The sequence below is a fragment of the Lepidochelys olivacea genome (assembly GCF_965140295.1).
Source record: "Lepidochelys olivacea isolate rLepOli2 genome assembly, chromosome: 8".
Lineage (NCBI taxonomy): Eukaryota > Metazoa > Chordata > Testudines > Cheloniidae > Lepidochelys > Lepidochelys olivacea.
This window is the reverse complement of record NC_140418.1, coordinates 15042199-15068422: the sequence shown is the minus strand read 5'-3', so window position 1 is coordinate 15068422 and position 26224 is coordinate 15042199. Positions and strand designations below refer to the sequence as shown.

At 44.2% G+C, this 26224-nt stretch overlaps 1 protein-coding gene across 1 annotated transcript in view; it reads right to left on the bottom strand.

Annotated features, from left to right (window-relative positions):
- Nucleotides 1–19271: 19271 nt before the first annotated feature.
- Nucleotides 19272–26224, bottom strand: part of PDLIM4 (PDZ and LIM domain 4) — a 105445-nt gene continuing 98492 nt past the window's right edge. The window contains exon 7 of the mRNA XM_084636656.1: nt 19272–24447. Within this exon, the coding sequence (XP_084492782.1) occupies nt 24243–24447 (205 nt within the window). The 3' untranslated portion in view covers nt 19272–24242. The remainder of the gene's footprint in view (nt 24448–26224) is intronic.

Genomic DNA, 26224 nt, shown 5'->3' with positions numbered 1-26224 from the left:
AAATTAGAATGCAATTGGCTCTGAATGTGATTGGCCCCCAGAATTTCCCTAATGTTTGTTTGTCAAGCTCATGATGAGAGTTCAATGAACCTGCACTGATTTAAGTGAGTGGGGTGTGAATACACACGACCCAAAACACCACAAGGAGAGTCACACAAACCCTTTCAAATCAAGATCAACTAGCTTTACACAGCTGTTCAGGAGACAACTGGCATCTGGTGCCTTAGCTGAACCGAATGTCTGCTCACTTAAAGCTCTGTTGCCTTGGGATGTGATAGCACAATGGGATTAGGAAGCAATTGGTCTTTATCTTGTTTTCACTTCAAGCTCACAACAGTTCTTGGAATCAGGCTGTCCCTATTCAATGCAGACTTACTCAAACTTCCTCTAACATGTCTGTTAATATTGATTATAAATAACTGTGCCTTCCAGGCTTTGTGCAGGAGAATAACTGTCAAGTCACATTTCAGAGGGAAATGGAGAGGTTGGGGTTTTTTTGTTTGGTGAGGCTTCCCTTCCCACCTCCCCCTTGCAAAGAAGAAAAATTGTTCCAAGAGCATGAAATTAACACTGAAATAAGCTTTGCAGTTAGGTTCCCACAGCTTGTGAAAATATGAAACCCCCTATGCCTGGGGCTTTCCATTCAAAGCAAATGTTTCTATGTGTGGAAGGAGGAGTTGCCATGATTAATTTAACTGAAAATTCTGCTCTGAGTTTGCATCCATTCTCTGTTCCAGCATGTGTGTGTGTGTGTGAGAGGCCCAGAAGAAAAGAAAAAGGAGAGTTGGCATTGCAAGGGCATGTTTTATTTATTCTTTATTAGGCCAGAGGTTACAAAATCAAAACCACTTTGTGAATCCAAATGGGACATGTCAGCACCATTTTCCAATCTTTCCCATAGAGGTTAGCCCCTTCTCCCATGGACTGTCAGGGGAAATGCTGCCTGCTTTTAGCCTTCAGCTGATCATTTTATGATGTAATGGGAACTGAACTGGGAATCGGGCGGGGGGGGGGGTGTGAAACAGCAGAGGGTCTGACCACCAGCAGATATCCAGTGCCTATGTGAAAGGGGCTGGGTAGTCTTAGCTTAGTTCCCTGCCCATAGTTCCTAACCCACCAGGGGAGTGTTCCAGAGGTTGTATCCTGGTTGACAGTTTTCTCAGAGACACAAGGGTTAAATGATCGTCTAGGGCGGGAAAGGGTACAGTGGTGTTGGTCAGGGCCAGACTAGACAAGCTACAGCTCAGAGTGCTATGCTAAGGCACATGCCTCCCCCACAAGTGCAGACTGCTTTGATCTCTCCAGAGCCACAAACACACTCCTCCTCAGTCCAGACTCTTCTTCCTCTCACTTTCAACCACCCTCTTCCACAGGGCAGGGCACTGCCCACCTATTGTTGCAGGCACCTAACCCCAGAGCTTACCTCTCTGCCACTGGTGGGATCCCAGCTGGGTCTGTATGAGGCTCCTCCCTTCCCATTGTCTCTGCTGTCAGCAAGTAGACACAGCCTTTTGGGCAGAAGCAGGAGAGACCCTTTGTTAAATGGCTTGTATTTTTTTGCCTGGCTGGGCAAGGTACATCCTGTCCTACGGAAAGCTTGATGGTGGGGCAGTCTGGGTGAAACTTGTATTGTCACCGTCCCTGCTGGATCTATTCCGAGGGTAAACCACATCCATGCCCCCCTTCATGCAGCTTGGCTGTTGATTAAGAGTCTGATTTTTCATTGGGAATCAAGAATAAAGGGGACTGTAACTGTTACACAATGAAACTTCACTGTTGGTTTTTTTGTTTTGTTTTTTTTTTTAAAGCCAATTAGTTCCTAGGCTTGGAGTCTTCACTCAGACAGATGGTGTTTATACAACTCGCCTGCCACGTCAAGGTGCTGGCAGCAGAAACCAGCCCAGTGTAAAGCCCCTCCATCACCTGTCCCTGTCTGTTCTTTTATCCTGATGGAACCACCTATGTGATATTGAAAGTAATAATAGGGAAGCTTGTCCATTGTTGGTTTTGTGGCACTGTAAAAATAATATCGGTCAGTGCTCTGTTTGTTTTTCCCCCAAAGAAAAGGAATAACGTTGCAAATAAGCTGCCCTTGCAATCTGGAGCTATTGTCTCGTTTCTATTGTAGTCATGGGTACTACTTTCTTTAGAAAAATACTTACACTAAAAAACCCACCCACCCACAAAGAAAAAGAACAAAGGGAACTCCTCGCTTTACTCTGGACTAAAGCCCCTCCCTCCGTTAACGTCCCTACTATCTGTTGATTCAGGATGGCACCAGCATTTTTATCTGGCTAGGAATGAAACAGTCAAGATTTCTCTAAGGCCCCTAGGGCAGTCATCCAATAACTAGATAAAGTTAAACAATACTACACAAAAGCAGCCTGGGAAAAAAAGGGGGGTGAGTGGAAGGAGGAAGGCGGGGTTGGAAATAATATTTAATGCCTGCTAAGTAGGAAATTGTAATAATGATTCATGGAAAAGTTAAACAATTACACCCCAAATCAGTTTGGCTCCAAACCTCCCTTCTGTTTAATTAATAAAAAGCCCCCACATCATGTCTGATCTTGAAAATGATATTTTCCCAAAATAATGACCGGCCCTGATGAGGTTCCACAGTACATGCTATATATTGCAGGCTTCCAGAATGCTTCTGGTTAAGAACTTTTATTGCTCATATTCCAGGACTGGGGGTAGAGAACGCTTTTTGTAACTGTGCGCAAGGCACAGATTACACTGTTAGCTTCATGCAATAATTTACCAGTGGAAGTCCTTGCATTCTGTCCAGTCTCATTATGTCATCTCAGTCTTAGAATCAAATCAGAAACACTTCGCTCCTGGGAGTGGGGTGGGGGTGGGGGTTGCAGCAAGGCATTTGGGTTTGTAGAGCTAAAGCTAGAAGAGCCCTCGCGAGAAACCCACCAGGTGAGCAGGTAATTTGCTGGCTCACAAACTTGCAGCAGGGAAAGCTTGGTGTCAGGGAAATAACTGAAAAGTCAGAATTCCTGTGTAAGCTAGAAAGCATCTCTCTTTCACCAACAGAAGCTGGTCCAGTAAAAGATGTTACCTCACACACACACACAGCCCCCCTTGCCTTTCTCTCTAGCTGCACATACATTATATATGAGAGAGCTAGCCCCTTGCAACCTGTTATAAAGCTTTTAATCCTTTTTTATGAAAGAAATTTGGGAAATTAGATCTAGAATTGAACTTTTGGATCAAACCCTTATTGAGATGGAGTCCAGCTTCTCCAGAATTGGAGAGTTTTCACAGCTGGAGTTCTGGTTTGGGCCAGTCTTTAACATGGAGGGATTCTATACATTGCTTACCACGCTGACTACTCCCTCCCTTCCTGTAGGGCCCAGCCACTACTAATTTCCCCCTTTTGGTGTTATAGCAACAGATGATTGGTTTTGGGGGAGTTAGTCTTAGAGCTATTTTAAGCAAGCAACTCACCTATAATCAAGACCAACAAAGCATAATTGCAGAATATTTACACAAATGCATTTTGGGATAACTGCATCATGGATACACCCTTCCTTATGATATTTCCTGAAGATAGACTCTCTGGCCCACAAAGTGAGTTACAAGAGGCGTGGAGATTTTCAGGATGGAGTAGAATAAAAACCTGTATAAGTTATGGGTTTAGGAGCATCCTGAGGATATTTTGAAGAGGTCTGTTTTTAGAGTTCTGCTTTCTCAGTAGAGAAAGCTAAATCAGTAGTTAAGTATCTACTTGGTACTCAGAGATGGGCAAAGATGAGTAGTTATTGAGATAGTGTTTCATCTGTTCAAAGCCCTGTGTAACCGTTAGCTAATCCTCACAACACCCATGTACTGTGTCATCCTCCCATTTTACAGATGGAGAGAGTGCGGGAGAGAAGCAAAGTGACTTAGTTCAAAATCAAAAAGAGAGTCAGTAGCAGAGCCAGGACCAGAAACCAAGCCTTCCTAGCTTCCAGCACTGCATCCATTCCATCCATGGGCACATGTGGGGATTCATGCCCCCAACAACAAGGAGCACAGAAGAGCTCATAGGGAGGGCTAAGATGTACTCTCAGTGTTTGTTGACTACTGAAGTCCCCTCAGAAGCTGTAGCTGGTGTAAAATGCAGCAGCCCACTTCCTTGGCAGTATTAGCCAAGGAGAGTATTGCTCCACAAATGGAAGTGGTTCCCATTTGCTCCTGATGTCAATTCAAGATATTCTCCTTCCTGAAAATAAGGTGTAAGTTTTTAACCATGGGAGCAATTAACCACTGGAACAATTTACCAAGTGTCACGGTGGATTATCCATCACTGACAATTTTTAAATAATTTTTGGATGTTTTTCTAAAATATATGCTCTAGGAACTATTTTGGGGGAGGCTCTATGGTCCGTGCTGTGCAGGAGGTCAGACTAGACGATTACAATGGTAGCTTCTGGCCTTGGAATCTATGAATATATTGATCTACAAAGAGTAGCATGGGTCCCAGCTACCCAAGAGACTGCCTGCCTCATCATGTTTCGGCAAGACAGCTGAGCTCCACCATGGCACTCAAGAGAACAGATGCGAGCTGGTAAACGGGCATTTTCAGCAGAACGTCCTCACCTCTTGCATTTTCTTCCTACCCTTGGTCTGGCACAGCCTGAGCTTGAGCTTCAAGATGTGGTACAAAGCTAATCTCTGTTACCTGAGTCCAACAAGCAGCTCCTGGTGTCACAATATTTTTGGCCAAATCCTCCATTGGTGTGAATTTACACCCGCTGTAGATTTGCCCCTTATTGCTGTAGTTATAACATTTCATACACATGCTCAGAAACACAGAAGGTGAATTCTTTTTATAAATCAGCTACATACATATATTAACTACTTCTACTGACGATTCCCAATGTGAAAATTCAGCCTTACCCTTAAAGTCCTCATGAAGCAGAGGAAAAGATGTTGCTGAGATTAAAGATGAGAACCTGATTTTCATACATAGAATTTATGTGCATGAATGCTTGTAATGGCGAGTGCAAACTGCTAATTTGGTATATTTGCACATGCATGTTCACAATTTCAATGCATGCACTAATTAGACATACAATTGTGTGCCCAAACTGTATGAGAATCAAGGCTTGAACAGTTCATCTGATATTGCTCACGGTATATTTTTCTTTGTAAAATATTTGTATGCACACAGAATTATTAATTCTCCTGGACTAAAACTTGCCCAGTTGTTAAAAAAAACCCTGGAATTTAAATTAGATGCTTCCAATGGGTATTTAATTTATATTTATTAAGTCTTCTAATTGAATACCAATCAATTATTAAAAACAGACTACCAAGTTTTAACTACAGAATCAGACATGCATTTATTACAGAATTGTTAAACCATGGTAAATGTGTTCTCAGTCTCTTGGTATTCATTTGAAAGGCTATAAAAACCCTATTAAAGTCTTAGTTATGTGTGTATACAATAAGAGCTAAATGCACTTATGAGACAATTTAAAATAATCAGTAATTACTGTTCAGTTTCTTAGAAATTTAGCAAGAAACCCTATACAAATCTCTCAGACCTTTTGACAACAAGGTGTCTGGGAATGTTTTTTCCATTAATTAACTCTCTGTTGGTGGGGTAATTTTTAAATAAACTTAGCTTCAGTGCTCTATACATTCCTCCAGTGGTAAATTAATGACACCTATTATCAGAAGCAAATTCTGAGTGAGATATAGTTATTGTTACAAGCTCAGTAGTTGCATTTATTTATTTTTGATTTTGCAAAAGAGCTCTGACTCAATCTTACCAGGTCCTCTTTATCCTATCTACTCTATCTCCTTCCAGTCTAGATATGTTAACAAGTTTTGAAGAAAGACTCAGCAGTTGGAGCTGGAACAGGCTGGTAGCATTTGCTTGAGTAAGCAGATGCTGACCCTGTTGGGAAAGGGCTAATCAAAAGAACCGAGGCAGCTGACCTAAGAGTCACTCTGGGAACAGAGGATCTAGGGTGTGGGCTGAGTAGTCCTGAAGGAGGATATATAGGAGCAGCCAAGCTTCAGGAGAAGACGAGCTAACTTTTATGCTATTTTGTTGTTTTCTCCCTTAATAAAGCCAAATCCTAGGAAAGGTAGGAGTTTGGATTTTATATAGACTATGTTTGTAGGGCAGATTGGAGGAAAGGTATCTGCCACAGGGTGATTTTGAAATTTGGACGGATGAGAGCATGGTGTTTTCCCTTTTAAGTTCAAACATTCTCCAACCTCAAAGGAAAAAGAAAGGGGGTAGGAGAAACAGTGAAGGAAAGAAGAAAGAGGCTTTATCAAAATAACTCCTTTGTACTTAGATGTGAGCTTTTATTGGGAACTGAAAGTCCTACTGCCTTTACTAGTCCATTACAAGTGGATGTTTGAGAAGTAATAAGTCCTGTGGGCTCACCCCACAGATTCTTAAAAGCAGTATTTGGGTTATTTCCATACATACACTTACTTTTCAGTCACCTCTAGTGCCCTCCCATGCTGTAACCGGCCACGGCTTTTATTCGAGTAGCACAAGTGAAACACAATTTTCAAAGACAATCCTGAAGTAACCAGAATTGCACTAATATGTCCCTGCTAAGGAGATATTCCAAGTCAGTTTGGATGCGCTCAAAGTGTACAAGACATTAAATTTGACTGATAGCCAAGGGAGCAAAGGGAAGAACTGCCATGGTTGTGGCTGTAATCAGTAGCTGGTTTAGCATGGATTTACTGTGCACAGGCTATTCTTTAGCCCCTGTAAGTTTATGGTAAAGTGTCACTAGTATGCGAGAAGGTGGGGCAGGGCAGGGGGTGGGAGGTGGGAAGAGGGGAAGTCTCCTACTGCGTAATCCACTGAAGGAGTTTATTGAAAACAACTGAACTGTTGCTTCCTTTTATAAGGGTAAAATTCTGTATGGACAAAAAACTAGGAGAGTCAGGACTGACAGTGACAACTGCAGTCACATTTGAAAAGCAGATAAGGACTGTGGGTTTTAAACATACACTCTCTCTCTTCCCCCTCCTACCCACCCCCTTCCTCATTGTCATCCTTTTAGCTTATGGGCTCCAGGAATGTGAATGACTCTTGTCAAGAATCACAGTGAGTTTAGTTACTCACATAAAACACGTAAACTGCCCAAACTGAAACTGAATTGATTTTTGACAAGGTGCAGTCAAGTGTCCTTCCAGATACCACTCATGACAGAGTGATTCCTAGAGAACTGAAACATGCATTGTAGTCCATTTTCCTCACACAAGTAACAGCACCGAAAAGTCTGCCAGAGAATCACCTACATAATGCAAGAAAATCGCAACTGAGAGGAAATGATAATTGCAGGCTAATTGCTATAAAACAGTCCTATCCAGAAGGGGTACATATGTCCAGCAGTCTGCTTTCACTGCTCGTGCGATGGCTTTCACAGCTCAAAAGAAGCAGTGTTGGCCAGCTGATGAAATGGAATCTGACATTAATTAGAACTAGGTGACTGCAAAGGACAAATAGTACATGGGGAAATTTGAGTTTACAATTTAGTTCTCCTGATATTCCTTTGCATCAGCTCCCTGAATCCAAAACATACAGTTGCAAAGCTCTTAATTTTTCACATCTTGCTTCCAAGCAGATCTAAGGCTTTGACAAGGAACTGGCTCCTGTTAAAAATCAGTGCAATAATTGCAAGCAGCCGTTTCCAGCCCTGACAGAGTTGAACTCTGAAGCTCAAAGTAGCCTTCAAATCATGAGCTAATGCAAAAATAATCAGCACTATAGAACATCACCAACACAAAATTCTCCTTCGTACCAGAATAGCATCTGCTAGCTTTCAATGTGAGCCTTTTAAATTAGAATAGAAAGTCACAGAATGAAGGACCAGGGACAAGCGAAAGCTGTGGTGACTTCCCAATACCTGGGGCTTGCTGTCGGGGTGAGAGATTCCTCAAGCTTTTTAATCCTACTTGGCAGACACCCCTCTTGTATTTTTATTGTTGGAAAATTCAAGCAGGGTCATTTAAAGAGACAATTTATTAGTTATGGATAATTCCTCAGGGAAGAGGGATGCCCTTGTGATCACGGTACTGAACTGGGACTAAGCAGATCTGGACTCGATGCCTAGTGTTGACATACACAGCCTGGGAGACCTTCAGAATCTCTTTGGGCTTCAGAGCCTCATCTGTAAAATAAGTATAATAAATAATAATGATGATGATAACAATCTCTCCTTTCTCCCAAGTTTTGTCTATTTAGATTGCAAGCTCTTTGGGACATGAACTCTCTGTTATGGGCACATACAGCACTAGCTAGGCTGGGGCCTCTCGGTGCTGGTGAAATAGAAATAATCATTTATTAAGTAGTAGTGGGAGCAATGTACACTGAAAACATGACTAATAGCAGCAACAAATCGGCAAACAGGCAAAAGCTGCAAGGGATTTCCCCCAAACCTAGAAGGGTCAAACATTTCCTACTCCACTGCTACTTAAGGTATAAGATTCATAGCTAGCTTTAGCCAACGTAACGTAACAGGAATATCACATCCAAACCCCTTTACAATCTATGCAGATTTGAATCATCAGGTCTGAATCCACCACTACAGTTTTGGACCTGGGTAGGATTTAAACTGAAAGGGGAAAATACACTAAAAGCCCATGAGAACAGCTGGTTTTGTGACATTTCTGCCCTTAACACCTCATGAGATCTCAGCTTGATTACACCTCTAAGCCAAGTCTGGATCTGAACATTATATCATTAGCCCATGCCTAAGTGAAGTCTACTTCTAGCACTGCCCAGTGTATCTGGTATGGTCTTACAGAAGGGCCAATGTGCCAGTCGGGAGCACTTGAAAGAATGTTCCACAGTCCTCTTTAATGCTAAGGATTCAGCTGAACGAGAGCCAAAGGGTTAAATAATATCCCATAAAGAGCCCAGTTTATATCTGGGCTGAACCATCTGGAGTTTACCAGTCAGAGAAACCAGCTGGTAGCTTTTTACATGGTTTCCTTTTAAATGTACTTTTTTCTTCTACACGTGGCATTCTGAGATGGAGCAGCCTCACCCACATCAGAGCCAGTGGGTGCCAGACCCCCTGCTACTGGAAGTTTATGCAAACGACCCAACCCTGAAGTGCTGATGAAAGCAAAGGTGAGTGACTGAAGCTGGGGGAGGGAGGGGCTGCATTTTGGACAAGCTGACTTTCAAGTGCTGGCATGTAAGCAATTAGAAGGAGGCGTTGAAGTTCATCTTAAAAAGAAGTCTGCTAAAAGGGAGAGGCAGACGTTTCTGTCATGCTATTGTTTCAGTCCAAGGTAAGAAAATGGAGGGCGGGGAACAATTTTCCCACACATGAAATGCAGCAAATACCATTATCTATTGGGAGACGGCACATTTAGCCGCCTGAAGTCTGGAGTCTAGAGTGGGCTTTCGAATAGCACCTGCTGTCTGTTGTCTTATCCTTAGACTGTAAGCAGTATGCTGTCCTCTTGTTTGTAATAACATGTAGCACAATGGCACTTTAAAGCCTAACAGATTTATGTGAGCATAAGTTTTCGTGGGTAAAACCCCCACTTCTTCAGATGCATGGAGTGAAAATTACAGATGCAGACATAAATATACTGACACATGAAGAGAAGGGAGTTACCTCACGAGTGGAGAACCAGTGTTGACAAGGCCAATTCAACACTGGTTCTCTACTCGTGAGGTAACTCCCTTCTCTTCATGTGTCAGTATATTTATGTCTGCATCTGTAATTTTCACTCTATGCATCTGAAGAAGTGGGGTTTTTACCCACGAAAGCTTATGCCCAAATAAATCTGTTACTTTTTAAGGTGCCACCAGACTCTGTTGTTTTTGTGGATACAGACTAACACGGCTACCCCCTGATACTTGACACCTAGCACAATGGCACCCTGGTCCCAGGGGCTTTCACACTACAAATAATAAGGTGTCGAAGTCTCAGGGTCAGCTTCTCTGCTTAACCAAGGCACAGTAGAAAGCTGGTAGAGCAGTTCTCTTGGGAGGGGAATTGGTCACTGGGATGGGGGAAGCTAGCAGAGGCAACACAGCCCCCTTCTACACCAGCTGCTCATATCCCCCCCGTAAGGTAGTGGGTTAGGGATTCTGGGAGCAGACATGGTGAAGTGCGATCCCTCTATGCTTGATCCACTGCTGGCATACGGCCCTTATGCCAGTGGTAGTTAGAACAGCCCCCCTGCTGCGCTAACTTCAGTGGGAGCCATGTGACCGAGGATCAGGGAGCGCAACCGCTTCCCCAAAGCATCACTGTGCTCAGGCTTAGTGGAGAATCAAGGCCTTAAAGTTCCCCCTCCTGGGTTTATGCAATCTGAAGCCATTCTTTCCTCCTTTCTGCGTGCTCTAGAGACCGCCACTAGTCACCTTACCTTGCAGAATGACCACCACATTCCTAAGCTCCAAGGGACAAATTGTGCTCTTTTATGACCCAGAAAAGCTATTGACTTTTGCTCGGGCAGTATAGGCAGAACTGAGAATAGAATTTGCCCCTGCATGTTAGATGAGCACTAGCTGTATTTGAGAAAAGGGACAATTATTCCAAGCAATGATCTCATGGGAACAATCCGGCAAGTCTTTAAGTGGTAAGAACTTTCATTATTGGGTGTAATGCAGTCCACACAATAGGCAATTATTATACCTGTCAATGTCAGCCATAAGCCCATGCAACCCCTCCCACTGCACTAGAGAACGACTTGAAAGCAGGAATTGTTGTAGGGAAATATCTGTTGAAGTCCAGATTTTTCTTTTTCCTTCAGCAAAAGGCTTCAAGCAAAGCAAGCTGCAGAGTCACAGGGGCACCCTAAGCTTTGCTCAAGGCTTGTCTGCAATGAGACGTTTTGCAGCACTATAGCTGTACAGGGCTAGGTCAGCAGGGCTTGATGTGGATGAAGGTCTCTAGGACAGCAGGAGGATCCTGTTAGAGGTTCTGGCCCTAAAATGGTAACGTGATGTGTTAAACAAAAAATAGCCTAGGTACATGAGTTTCTCGGACAGTATCCACTGCTGGGTGTTGGTAAGTTACATATACTTTGTGGCCCAGTAATGGGAGTTGGACATGAAGGTCAGGAGAACTGGGTTCTGTTCCTGCCTCTGCCTTGGTCTGTGGGCAAGTTACTGACACCAATCTTTTTAAGAGTACCCCTTAATTTTAGCTGCCTCAGTTGGGGTGGGCCCAGCCTGAGACACCCAGGCCCTGATTTTCACAGGTGCTGAGCAGCTGCCTCTCCCATTGATTTCAGTTGAAGATGTGGGTGCTCAGCACATCTGCAAAACCAGGTGTCTCAAAGAGGGCACCTCACAATTGAGGCACGTTTGACATTTTGCCTTAACTACTCTGTGCCTCAATTAGCCCATCTGTACAATTCTGAAACTCCAGGGTCAGTGGTGACAGTCTACTGCCCACATTACAAACCGGCGTGTCATCCCTTCTGGCCTTAAAAAACAAAACAACCCCATGGAAATGGGGACAGTGACCCTTCCCCACTTTTGTGCAACAGGTGGAAGGGGCATAATCTCCAAAACCCCCAAAATATAAATTTTAAATACTCTACTTCCTGCAGTTCCTTTTGCAGCCCTGTGGTCTATTTCTGTTTCTATTATGGCTTCCAGAATGGAAACTGGCATATTGGGAAGTACCGAACAGAGCAGTACAATCCTCTTTGTGTAATGCTGGCATTTCAGGTTTAAATTTAGAACATGTTATCACAGCAGTTCAGTTTGGGATATATGATGTGCTCCAGTGACTGAAAAAAAGAGTGACTTCATGTTTTATGAGAAGCATTTTTACAGATGTGGTTTAAGGAAAATATTCTCCAGGAAAACCAGCAACATCTGCGGATCGTATGCCGATTACGTCACAGTAATGATAGCTTCTGTGTATTGTAACTCAACAGAGCAAACTAACCAATTCAGATGGACCATGCCATCCTCTTCCTGGGTAATGGAGTGAAACAGGTCACTGTAAAAGCTGTTCACTGGAAAAAATCAATTCTCTGATTTTATTGGCACTCTCTGGAGATCAGGAACCTCGAGATTTAGTGTGTCCAGTACGCAGGTAAAGGAGCGGTTGAAATTTAGCAGCAAACAGAGTCAACCTGGGATACCACAAAAAATATTCATGGCATAACAGGAAGAAGAAAAAAAGCAATAAAGGCTGAGATTTTCAACACTGTCTGGGTGATTTAGTGGCACAATTGTCAGCGGTGTATGTAAATCCTCTAGGCTGCTTTGAAAAATCTCAGCCTAAATGTAGGTCAAAGCAGCAGAATGCAAATAGAGGGACCTAAGCAAAATCACAGGAAGTCAATGGGAGTTTTAACGTGAACTTCCCTGGGAACGGGATTGGATCCTGGCAGGGCTGTAGTGGCCCATCCTGTTTGGCATCAGAAGCCTGGGAAGGGATTCCTTCTGATGCACCGTGGCAGATATAACTCATCCATTGCCCCTGGACATAGAGAGATGGGCAGGGGGGAACAAAAGTATGAGTCCAAGAGGTCCTACAAGAGGAATCCTAATAATAGCTACGACTGGAATTCATAGGGTTATTATTAGTCACCTTGTTAATAAATCCTGGCACCAAGAAGGGAGTGAGTTTGCCCTTACACAATGTGCCTGCAGATTTTGGTTGGCGCAAAGTGGAACCACCCCACTTTGCGGGCCATATCTGTGAACCAGCGGAATTGCAAAGTGATGCAAAAAAACCCAACTCCAACCCACACACTCAACAGGCCTACTCACATCCACGGTATGCACCCGATGAAGTGAGCTGTAGCTCACGAAAGCTCATGCTCAAATAAATTGGTTAGTCTCTAAGGTGCCACAAGTCCTCCTGTTCTTTTCACATCTGTAACGTTGTTCGAGTGTCTGCAGGACTAGGGCCTAATAAATAAGGGCCCTCTGTAAAATATTAAAGAAAGAACAGAAGGAGACAGGAAGAAGAGAACAAACATGCCTCCGTTTGCAGTGACGGATGCTAGGTTAGTTCGCAGGCCACCCATCTTGTGTATATCGCCCCCGCATCAACAGTGCAGATTGTTTTTGTAGGTGCAGATGCTTGTTTTGCTCATGCGCTAGGACGAGGAACATTGAGACCAAACAGAAGCTAGTCAACAATACTTGGCCTTTTCAACAACATTGTTTGCTCTTAACTCACATGAAAAAGAAAAGTAAATCTTTACTGTCATGCGCAACTACCCAGTTTCTACTTCGGCCGAAGCACAGACATTAGATGAGGAATCCAACACGCCAGGTTCGATTCTCTACTTTTCTTATGCTGCTGTATCTATGGAAGTTGATGGGACCTATTCGGTTCTGTGCCTCTCAGGAGAGGCAGCAGAGGTGATATCCCGACATAGGAGGGAAATGCCTTGAGAATTTAGGCTGCTTCAGGGGCCAGCATGAGCGTCAGTGTAAATTAGAGCAGCCCAGGGGTTGCTCTGCAGCCTAGAATTGCCAGGGCACAAAATGCTCCAGCCACTCCCCCTCCTTCTCCACGACTGTGTAGGGGTGCATAAAGAAACCATAGCAGGAACAGGAATTAGGCCCAAGAAGTTACACAGGAGAGGAGAATCAGTGGGACTTGATTTTTCAGACGTGCAGAGCACCAAGAGCTCTTATTAAATTTGATTAGAGCAGCAGGTGCTCAACATTGCTGAAAATCAGGCTCTCACATCTGCTTGTACCCAGGATTTGTGGCTCTAACAGGTCTGCGTCACCCAGGGGAGGGACTGAAGAATGAAGCAAGGATCCTTAGCTTTTTAGTTTCCTGACTTTTGAATGCAAGGGTCTGCAAGGTAGACCCTGGAGCTGCTGTACCATACAGCAGGGGTGTTATGCCCCCGAAGCCATCCACAGCCTGGATAGCATAAAGCTATCTTTGTCCCCCATCTCCCTGTGCTGAGGGCTCTGTGTGGCATCTCTCTGAAAACACAGCACAGAATCTGGCCTTGAACATGTTGTTTCCCTTCAGTTTCCTTGCCCTGTCCTGCCTAGGAAATCAGCCCATTTCCCGCAGACATACGTAAACAGCAAACAGGACTTGGCTGGGAGAGAAGCTGACACTGCACTAGGGTCAAGCTTAAAACAGTAACGGACTTCTGAGAAAGTCAGTCCCTTTTATGACAGGCTCCTCCTATCAGGGAAAAGCTGCTGCAATAATTTAATCTTGTATTAGGGTCTACCGCGGGCTGAGGGGGCGGGAAAGCAGCATTATGTAACTTACCTTGGCGTTCTGGGAAGACTGAAAAGGGTCTCACAGGCAAAGAAACTGCTGTGGAAGTTGCAGGAGAATCACCAGTCTGCCAAGAGCATCTGATCCCCTTTAAAAGCACATTAGATGCACCAGTTTCTTTTTTAAAAGCATAACGAAGCAAAACAATAGCACGTCAGTTCCCAGTGTGCTAGTAAAAGGCAAGCTGGATCCCTCTGTGGTCTAAGGTCTCCAGCTTGTAGCAGGCCTAGGCAATAAATTCTGGTATGGTGAAAAGCAGTAACAGGCCAATCATACAGACTCAACTTTAATTGGAATGAGATGATAAAGTCCAGATAACCATTACCAGCTCGGATAGGGATGTGGACTCATTATCGTCAGGCAGCTCATTAGGTCCAAACAAGTTTAAAAATATTTAAAGGTAACATTTGTTTGTATTTCCCATCAGTGATTGAATTAGGAAAGGGTTCTGTTTCCTCACCCAAATTCTGCTGAGGGGGGAGGGAGGGCGGAAACTGGCAAACCCACTCATATTCTGCCATTTTGCATCTGGCTGCTTAGTAACGTTTAATGGTCCATGTTTAGAAAGGGAGTTCTTGGTCCTAAGCTTTGGGAGAGCGAGTGGGTTTGTGTTTTCAAAATGTCCATTGAGCTTTTGAAACCAACTGATAAACCCAGTACAAGTCACAGCCTAAACATGAACAAAAGCAACCTCTAAGTTAGGAGCAGTTGACAGGCTTCATTTAAGTCACCGTTGGAAATGTTTGGAGGTTTCTTCCTAGTCCCTCTGCACTTATTTTGTGCCCGATGATTATTCAGTGGCAGATGTTTTGTGGCCTCCACTTTTTTCTGATGTAGAGTTTTTTTGAAAACAAAAAGGACTTCCTGTGAGTGAAGTGCTCCTACAAGGCGCTAGTTTGATAGCCATGAAGACCAAACCCCACTATCCACAGGACAGATACAGGACAGGGGGGGCTGCTGGAGGTTCCCCCACATGGGCTTGTCAATGCACCTCACTATGGAACAGCTGGTACAACTTCCAACTACGAGAGTAGTTTCAACGATTTCAACCTATGGCCCATTCGGTCCTTAGGGTCTGCTACTCAGGCTCTCCATTACAACTGATACCATTGGTGATAGTGGTTTTTGTGCTGAAGACTTGTGTCCAGCAGGAGCTGAACTGTGGCCAAATTCATTTCACATTTTAGCCACCCAAGTCAGCAACAGGTAACAACTTTCCGTAAACTAACAATCTGGGCGGGATCGAAGCTGGTGAACTAGGAGTGAAGAATAAAAGAAATGCATTTGTAAAATAGTGCTGCACTTTTATATTGACTCATAGTTTGGGGTTTTTTTCCTCCTTTGCCTTACACGTACATTCAGAAATCCTTCGCAAGCAAGATTTTCCAGAAAATGTCCTTCGCTATGTTAGCTAGCAAGCATGCCAAATCTTCCTTAATCTTATGATTTGCACTGTTTTAAGCAGGTGACAAAGTATCTGGATCCGTGCCCTTGTTAGTTAAGCCTGCTTGCCACTGGATTTGAACCCCAGGTTGAATGTGTGCCAATGCCAGGAGGTCCCTATATTTTCTGTTTGATGCTTTTCCTCTGGTCATCCTAATATATTTACTGTAAAATATAAAATGGAATCCAGTGCTGTTTCATACACCAAGAATTCACTTTTCCTGATTGTTCATTTGATAGATATATGGAATACTGCCACCCACCCAGCCCTGCTCGTGTGCCTCAAATCTGCTCTGGAGCAAGTGCAGCGCTGAGAACAGTTTGGTCTTTATGCCCATTCAGTTCCCTGCCTCCTTGCTAAGACTTACATGGTGCCAACTTTAGCAATGGTTTTATGGGATGTGGACAGCTGTCCATTAGGATCTGGGCTGAGACCACTAACACATTCTGCACAGGGACCCGAACAGTTGTCAGATGATCACTTTGCTGGGCCTTAAGGCCAGCTTGTAGATTGAAAGGAGAAAACACATTTATGGTAGACAGCGGCAGCCAAAGTGGCCCTCTGTACTCAGCCTGTGAGGACCAGAAACATGTTCACATCTGTCCCTCAGCTTGGCTGCAGCTGTTGACTGCTTCCATTCGCTTTTTGTACGAGTTAATATGGGCAGAGGCAAGACATGAGCTCCGGCCAAAGGAAAAAATTATAGTTTTGTACCAAAAGGCCCAGGGGCATTGGATCAAAATTGTAATGGCACCTGGAGAAAAGGCGAAAGCAAAGCATCGACATATAGCTCCAATCAGCATGTGTCTGCACAAGAGAGGAGCCATCTTGGGACAGTCGCTGCTCAGTCTCAATCTGTAGTGATTTTGCAGGTTACAGCAAAGTGGCCTTCATGCCAGATAATTCGGAGAAGGATTGTGGGTCCACACTGATACATGGTAGTTCTCACCTATTTCTTTGTCCACCTCCAGATTATCAGAGCTACTGAGAGACTCAGTATCCATTCCAGCACTGACTACAGCGATGGGCCTCATACAGGCACTGAGAATGGTGGATCAGATGCTCCTTGCATTCGTTCTCTACTTGTACGTGTATATCCTACTGCACTTTACAGCCTGGGAAGATGAATCTTGATACCAAGACTCTTGTGAGTGAACCTGGAATTAGGGACAAAACCTTTTTGATTGATTTATCTTTACATTTGAACAGATTTGCCCTTTTCAAAGCCCAGTTGTAAAGAGCAGAGAATGCTACGACCAGCCATAACCAGCATCTGCACATTTCTTACTTCATATTGTGTCCTCGCAAATAAAACCCTCCATCTGGATCCTGTGCTAAAATATCTACAGCTGTAAACAAAACAAACAGACTTGTGGGCGAGGCTGAATCACAGGGAGCTGAGGCAGGACCTTACAAAACCTTCTGAGTTCGTGTTCTGTCCTCAGCAAAAGGAGTCTGGTATTGTGCACATTAAACCCCATTGTGGGTAAATCTCTTCATATTCATCCAGGGTGCTTTTACAGATGAGAAAGTCGATGGTCAGAATAATAGAGCCACCATCTCTTGAAGAAAAGGATCTCTGACCAAATTCTCTAGGAGTGACCGTTCTGCCAGCAGTAGTCTAGGGCTTATATCCTGGGCCTGACTCTCAGTTGCTCTGGCAGCAAAAAGCAGCTCTTTAGGCGGTAAACCCGGCTCTCTGAGGTCTCCTGGCCCCACCTAGCGGAAACCTTGAGTGATGTAGGAACCACTAGAATATCTCCTGCACCACTCCCCTCTGAGACCCAATGCATGATTCTTTTTGGGAAAAGGGGGGAATGGCTGGGGTGCCTCTGTGGCCACGTTGGGCTGTGGGCAGCCAGCATATGTTAGAGCTGGGGAAGGGGATCTCACAAGTTAACAGTTCATTCAGCGAAAACTCCATTGCAATTCTGATCTGTTCCATTGGGCATTGCAGGACGCTTCTCTTGGGGTGGATCCTGCCAATGCTTACACGAGTCCAGTTCTGGGTGCCACATTTCAGGAAAGATGTGGACAAATTGGAGAAAGTCCAGAGCAACAAAAATGATTAAAGGTCGAGGAAACATGACCTATAAAGGAAAGATTGAAAAAACTGGGTTTGTTTAGTTTGGAAAAAGAGAGGACGGGGGGGGGGGGGAGCAGGGGGGACTTGATACGAGTTTTGAAGTACATAAAAAGTTGCTACAAGGAGAAGGGTGAAAATTTTTTCTCGTTAACCTCTGAGGATAGGACAAGAAGCAAAGGGCTTAAATTGCAGCAAGGGAGATTTAGGTTGGACATTAGGAAAAAATTAACTGTCAGGGTAGTGAAGCACTGGAACAAATTGCTTAGGGAGGTTGTGGAATCTCCGTCACTGGACGTTTTTAAAAACAGGTTAGACAAACACCTGTCAGGAATGGTTTACTTAGTCCTGCCTTCAGTGCAGGGGACTGGACTAAATGAGCTAATGAGGCCCCTTCCCGTCCTACACTTCTATGATTCTATGAGTAACTTCACTCAGTCAATTAATCCCATTAAATGCAATGAGAGTACACCTGTGAGTAGTTACTTAGATGCTTACATACAGACTCAGGTCCACAGTCATCTCTACAGACTACACACTGTCCTTTCCTTTTGCAGAGATGATAGGGGTGCCTGCCTGGAAGGGAAGCGTAAGCAATGATAGCTCTTCTGCAAAAAGAATAAAAACTATGTGCATAGAAATTCAAACAGCATTAATCCCACTGCGTACGTGAGGCTCTTTGCTCCCATACCACAAAAATACCGTACCCTTTAGGAAATAATATGGCCATAAATCAATAACCAAGACAAGGTGGGCGAGGTAATACCTTTTACTGGACCAACTTCTATTGGTGGAAGGTACAAGCTTTCAAGCTACACAGAACTCTTCTTTAGATCTGGCCTGAAGAAGAGTTATGTGCAGCTTGAAACTTCCACCAACAGCTGGAAGTTAGTAAAAGATATTACCTGGCCCACCTTGTCTCGCTAATATCCTGGGAGCAACACAACTGCAACAACACTGCAAACACAATAAATCAATAACATTATTTCCCAAAGGAAATCTGCACTGAGAACATGTACCTTCTGTTTATATAATGGCATACCCTGTATCCACCTGCGTTTGGACACTGTGGGAACAATATGCACACAGCATGCATGCCCTAATGGGACAACAGGGAGATTCATTGCTTGATAAACTAACAACCTAGGCTTCATCGAGCGGAAACCTTGAGTAACGTAAGAACCTCTAGAATATCTCCTGCACCACTCCCCTCTGAGACCCTGATGCATGATTCTTTTTGGGAAAAGGGGGGAATGGCTGGGGTGCCCCATGGCCACATTGGGCTGTGGGCAGCCAGCATATGTTAGAGCTGGGGAAGGGGATCTCACAGAGTTAACAGTTCATTCAGCGAAAACTCCATTGCAATTCTGATCTGTTCCATTTGGCATTGCAGGACGCTTCTCTTGAGGTGGATCCTTACATGAGTCCAGTTCTGGGCACCACATTTCAGGAAAGATGTGGACAAATTGGAGAAAGTCCAGAGCAACAACTCAGCTATAATGAATGAGAGACAGGAAACTGACAGTACCACTTTATTTTGTATTTCATACAAACGCTCTCCCCCAAATGCTTTACAGAGTTAAATAATAGAGTTAACAGACACTTGCGGTATTTACAAGGTTCATTCTTGTCACTAGCCTGGTAAGGCAGGTAGAATAGCAGTCTGGTTTTAGTCACTTGTTACAAGACAAATAATGCGAGCAAAATGGAATCAGTCCAGAAACTAATTTACCACAGGATATTATTGTGTGAGGTGGCTCCGTTTTTAAGCTACTCAGGGGAGCAAATGAGTTGATTACTCATAAGAAAGAGTGGCCATGAGACAAGTGTATGGAAATTTTGATTTGTGGGAACTTATTTTCAAATGAAAACAGAGGTAAGTTTGAATCCCTAAGGTCAGATCTTGCCAGCATTGTTATTTATATAACAGCTAAATGAGACCACTGAGGATGCCTAAGTGAATGGTTTGCTTGATTTATACATTCAAACACAAGGGTAATGAAGCAATTTACGAATGTCTAAGGTGTGCCTCATGTTAGTGTCACAACACATCTGAAGAGTGTGCTGGACACCTGCAGTGTGAAAAACCGCCTTACAAATGGAGCTGAACAGAAGATACAGGTGCTGGAAAGTGATAGATGGCTCAACCTGACAATTACGTCGTTCTCACAACAATACATTTGGAAAAGCTAGGTAGGCCAGTCTCGTAGTACTCTTCCTCCTGCCCAGTCAAGCCTGTACTCAATCCTGTTTGTTCAGAAACGTCCATGTTCTGCTCTATGTCACTATGCTTCTGACTTATTGCCAGGTCCCCATCTGATTATCGTTACACATGCCTACATGGCATTAACTATCATTCATTCTCTGTTGCCACAAATATTTGAATAATGAGAAAATGGCTAAGGGCCTGAAGAGGATGGTTGACTATTTATTTCTCTGTGGGAACCAGAAGGATGTAAAGTGTCTGTTGCGAGCCAAGCAAATCCAATGGGCTTACATGCTTGTGTCCGTATCTGATGATATTACACAATGGGTTTCTAAGAGAGGGCACTTACAACAAGGGAAAATGACTTTTCAATTTTAAATCTTGGTGTTTGATTAAAAAGATACTTCATGCTTCCTTCCCAACTTCCATCTGAGTTATGTCAAGGTGCTTGACAACAACCCTGCGAAGAAGTCTTACACTCATCATACACATGGGGAAACCGAGGCAGGGAGCGGGGTTAAGAGACTTGCCTCAGGTCCCACAGGAAGCCTATGGCACGACTGGTAGCACGCCTCATAATTTTTTTTCTCCTAGTTCTGGACTACCATGACTTCTCATTTAGCAGACAATTAGCTAAAGGGCACATGAGAAAATGAACATGGACTTTTAAGGAGAGCAATAAAACTAGAGGAAATGAACCACAAGCAATATTTATAGACGAAGTGCAAAGAGATCAATTGTTAGCGATGATACATCAGCACGTAAAAACCCGAACAAACCCCAAAAACAGATAAGGCAGGCACCCACTTCACAAAACATATTATAACCAATTAACCTGGGCCCAGTAATGTACGAGGTTAAAAAACTAAGTAGAAATGAACATGAATGACAATTGCGAAGTAATAAGCTTCCAGTAGTGGCGGGCAAACACAGTGCAATAATATTTTATACTTGATTAGGAGTTTAGTAGTACAGCTAATCATTTACAGTTGCCCAAAGTATTTATGTTCAGATGGTCCAACTCCTTAAGAAAGGCTAAGCATACATAAAGGGAGAACTAGACTCAGCTATCTATGTGACAGAACCACCTTACGTTACCTGTACCTTAATAATTAAACCCAATCCTCACTGAAGGGAGTTGCAAGCCATGGTGTGGATGGATTTACAGACCTGATGCAGGTTTTGATGGTGAGTACAGGAGATAAAAGGGGGAAAGGTATTTTCCATTACCAGGAGAAACACATGGGGCTAAGGGACAGCGCATCAATGCCATAGCCTTTTGTCTCTTGGGATGAACTCTGGGTTCAAATCCTGAGCAGATCACAAGCGAAAACAAGCTACTGTCTAAACCACATTATAAAACTACTTCACCATTCTGCAGGATGGGTAACTTTTGTTTGGGGGAAGTTCAGGCCTGGCATGGAAGGTGCATTGTTGGTCAGGATTAAACTGCATAACTGTGAAGAAAAAAAACCCAGCCAGCCAGCCCTTATTTATCAAAATGTCAAGCTTTAAGCAGTGCTATTAGGCTCTCACTTCCACTAGCATCACTGTAATCACTGATCCACTGAATGCATGAAACAAAAGCGAGAATGGATATGCTGTCAGCTGGAATGACCCTCACTCTCTCACACAGAGAGATGCCCTCACCCTGCCACCAGAAGAATTCCTGCAAATGAGTTAGACATACATGAACAGTAGCAGCCTTATATTTATGAATTACCAGACTTGTCTGCGCTGCTGCTAGGTGGCATCTGGACTCAGGATTTCCTGACCCTGGCTTCTCATGCAGCCTACCAATGCTGCAGCACATTCAGCACTAAGAAAATTTGAATACCAGCGCTATGCCAGCAACCGGTTTCACCAATACAGGGTTAACCATGTGTCCCACTCTAGCAGGCCAACCTCCCTCCTGTGATCCATCATAGCGTCAAACAGAATAAAGAATATGCCACTCAAACCCTCACAGCCTCTCCGTTTCACAGTGTGATGTAGCAGCCATAGGAAGGACGATTTCTACAGGTGATTTCTACGCCTAACACTAGCCAACAGATCTTTTTTTCTGACCTTCTTCCAAGACCCCATTTCTCAGACCCCTTTTAGGGAAAACAGACAGGAGAAAGAGGGGCAGGCCGGTTGCCCCATCTATACTGTTTTGTGCCTGTCCAGAAGAGGCAGCTGTGTATCAGAGTGTTTTGCATTCCTCACAATTCTCTGCACTGAAGGGGGTGGGGGGGGGAGGGGGAGAAGTAGGGGAAAGGGGCTACTGCTCCTAGGCAGAAATAGCACCCCCCATCTGATAGTAACTCGTTCAGGTATTGAGAAATAATGCTGTCCTGGGCTGTACAATTCAAACCACAACACCACATTCTTTTCTGGGGAGCGATCAAAACCCATGATTTGCCCAGGACGGAACTGAATGTCTGCACTGAATGTTTTACTAGTAACTGTGTGGCATGCCGAGGGGGGGGGGGGGTCTTGTGTTTCTCAGAGTTACTGTTGTTGCTCTTTAACTGCTAAGAAAAAGACCAGAACTATAACCAGGATACGGTAACCCTGGCAACCATGCAGTTCAATGTTCGGCTTTCCGACACAGAAAAAAGGTGATTTGTTTTCTGCTCGGTTTTTAAACTACGTCTACAGTTCAAAAGGTCGGATATTCCAGCAAGCGGAATGTCTCCAACCCCCACTGATCCCAAAGGGAGTTGGGGGAACTATAGTCCACCAGTTTTCAGTGGAATGCACTCTACCTCTATCTGAAGTGCAAATTCAATTCATAGGGGTGCCTAGTGTATGGTGGTTATTGGGGCAACTGCATCCTACTGCCTCTTCCGGTGGGAGAGATCAGCAGCAGGACACATGACCTTTCTAAAAGAAAAATGTTTCCAGGCTTCTTATTTTTAATGTGCTGGTAATGCAGGGGTAAGGTTTCCAAAGCAGTGCATGGGGGAAATTGGCCACATGGCTTCCATTAGCATGAGTGGTACTCAAGCAGCCAAATCTCAGCTCACGACTTACAAACGGCCCAACGTTCAGCCAATACTGGATGTCAGATGCCGTTCCAGCAGGATGCCCAAGGAAAATAAAACCCTCCAAACACCAGAACAAAACATCTCTCCCGACAAAATCAAACATTTCCCCAAAACAAACGGGAAACAAAATCTTGTAAATGGCTTAGGTTTGCGCTGAGCAGCAGTGGGTCTGAATCTGCTCCCACTCACTCTAGACCAGGAAAAATGAACTCAGCAGCTGCATTTACCAGTTCTGGTGCAACTTTCTAAGTTCTTGATGGATTTTGCTATTGGTTCCACAGCTGTGAAATTACAGAGAGCCAGAATGGCAGGTAGTTTTAAGAGCTGCTGTACAATCCTAGGGGCCACTGAAAACAGCAAAAGCTGGATCAGGCCTATGATGAACAAAAACAAAGACACCCTTTGCAGGAGGGCGAACAAGGCAGTCAAACATACGAGCTGAAGACCAATTCAGGAATCAGCCAGGCAGCCCAATACTATGTCACGGTCCTAAGCATTAGATGCCAGAGAATTCCAGGAACTAAAAGCAAACAGAAAAGCAAACCTTATAGCAGAATGTAGGTGCACGGTGCCTTTTTGATTCTTTTTGATTGAAACCTGGATCAGGTCTGCAGATCAGGTCAGTGCCATGTCATGTAACTAGTGAATTTCACGGTGACTACTTTTTAAAAAGATCATTTTTGCACAGGACAGTCATCTCTGCTTAATATCAGATCTTGTATGAAACTCTTTCCACCCCACCACTGTGCTGCATTGCAGGAACATAGCTTCCACCTGGTCTCAATTTTTTAGCACTCAGAGTCACAGAGCAATGTGTTACAGAAAGGTATAGATCTAAAGCAATGCAATAAAAGTTAGTTTCTCTTGTTAAAGTGCCTTATTTCCTTTGAGCTTTTAAAATGTTTTCCTTACATTTTAAAATGAAGAGAAAAAAAAAAGAATACTGGTTTTATATGAAACATAGTAGAAAATTAATCAATACTTACACAGATCTTGGACAAGGCCATGGCAGAACTTATTTAAAAACCCAGCAGACAACCCAAAAGCAGAGCGTCAAAAGGAAGGAAAAAACCTGTTCATATGCTTTCAACACCATCCCCTTGAGATCCCCAGAGTAAACCGCTTTATCTCTGAATAGCCATTTTACTGAGACGCTAGTAATCGGAGTTGATTACAGACATATTTTAAAACTAGTGGCGTGCGTGTGGGTGGGCGAGTTGCCTTATGACCTCTCCAGGAATAGAGTATGCACTTAGACAAGTTCGACTTTCGCGTTTGGATAAACAGCGACAACATCATATCCTTCGGGGGGCTTAACCCTTTCCTTCGCGTGTGTTTCGCAGTACAGCTGCTCCTCGATGAAGAAATATCCCCTCTGCTTCAGGTTTAGGCCACAGTCATTGCACATGAAACATTCTGGGTGGTAGAGCTTGTCCCGAGCTTTGACAATGGTCCCTCTGTCAAGTGTAGGAGAGAAGACGGATTACAGACCAAGCTGATGTCAAAAGTCATAGCAAGTGCACTCTGGAGCAGTTTGTTCCACTGCCCAGCATAGCAAAGAAACACGAAAGTAAATGGCATTTAGTGACATTTTGAAGATATTGTTTGACCCCTGCAAACTCTTCTGCCTCAGTCCCTGATACCCACCTTGTTCCCCCTGCTGGCTGTCTAAAATCCCACTGTGAAAATCCTCTCCCTCAGCCACTGCTCTGATCATCTTGACCTCTCCTTCAAGGGCCCAGTCCTGCTTCCACTGATGTCAGTACCAAAATCCTTGTTAACATCAGTGCCCGAAGCCCTGGACTGGCTCCCTACTGCCTTCTGCATCGAGTTCTCCTCAGCTTCAAGGTGCTGCTCAACTCTCCTCTCCATCATGGTTCCCAGAGCTTCTTTTACCACACCCACACCTCTCACCTGATCCTCCTCTTTGCTTCCTTCTCCCATGCCCGTCTCCACAACACCTCCCACATGGTCACCGTTGCCTGGGACACCCTTCCCATCCCAGTGTGGCACTTCTGCATCCGCTCCTTCTTTACAGCCTTCCTTGAAAACCCATTTCTTTCTCAAAGCCTATCAGCATTAGGCTGTCCCTCCACCCCCACCCCTCAAGAGCCCAGATGGATGAGGGAATATCTTTTACTGGACCAACTTATGTTAGTAAACTTCTGTAATAAAAGATATTGCCTCCCCCACGTTGCTGACTTTTGTCTGTCTGTTTAGGGACCATGTCTCCTCCACGTTCTGTACAGTGCAGATCACACAGATGCTGATCAACAACCATTCAGTTGATTTCAAGGTTGTTGGGAGCGGGTGGGTGGGGGGTGCGGGGCGGTGCCCTGCACCTCCTAAGAGACACTTGGCACCTTCCAGAATTGGACTTGAAGGGGATGTACATGGTAAGCCCTTTCCTACTCTTGTGGGTTGTTGCCTGACAGCCTGAATTCCTTACCCCACGCCTTGGCACGACGCTGGATCTGGAGCAATGGTTCTAAACCTATTTACCATTGTGAGCTGCAAGCCCACAGGCTGCAGGTTGAGAACCACTGGTCTGGAGTATCCACATTCAGCCAGGATGATGGAAAGGAGACCTGTCTGTGAGAGCAGGGAGCCATCCCCTTAGCCTATAGCATCAGCCCTTTCACATGCTAATGTAATAAAATAACTGCCTACGCAAGCCATTTCTGGGAGATCTCCCACCATTGCACCTCCCCTGTGATAAGAATGATGAAAACATGAACATGGACAGTGCACAGGAACTTTTACCATGTTGTCAGCAAGTCCCGCTCGAACTTACTCGAACTGGTGTGCTGGTAAAAATGCCTGTATTCTGCATACCACGTTGCAACAGTGGGAGCTTTCTCAAAAAAACCTCCCCAAAAACAACCCACCGCCGCAAGGCTAGTCAAGTAGACAAAGCCCTGCAGACTCTGGAGTCATCCACCAGGACTGAACCCAGCAACTTCAGCATGAAAAACACTGTCCTCTTCCACTTGAGCCAAATGAGATCTCGGTTCATTGTGGGATAATAAAAGGGTAGTAATAATTTCTGGGACCACTCACATGCATTAGGCCAGTATATTACAATAAGCATGGTAAAATCATGCGCGTCAGTAGAAATCCCGGTTACATCACGGCACTGGTCATATTTCTTTGCATCTTGAAAAGGCAACCCAGACTGTACTGGGGAATGTCACCTCATTCCGATTTTTTTATCTTGTGTACAGGTCTGGCTAG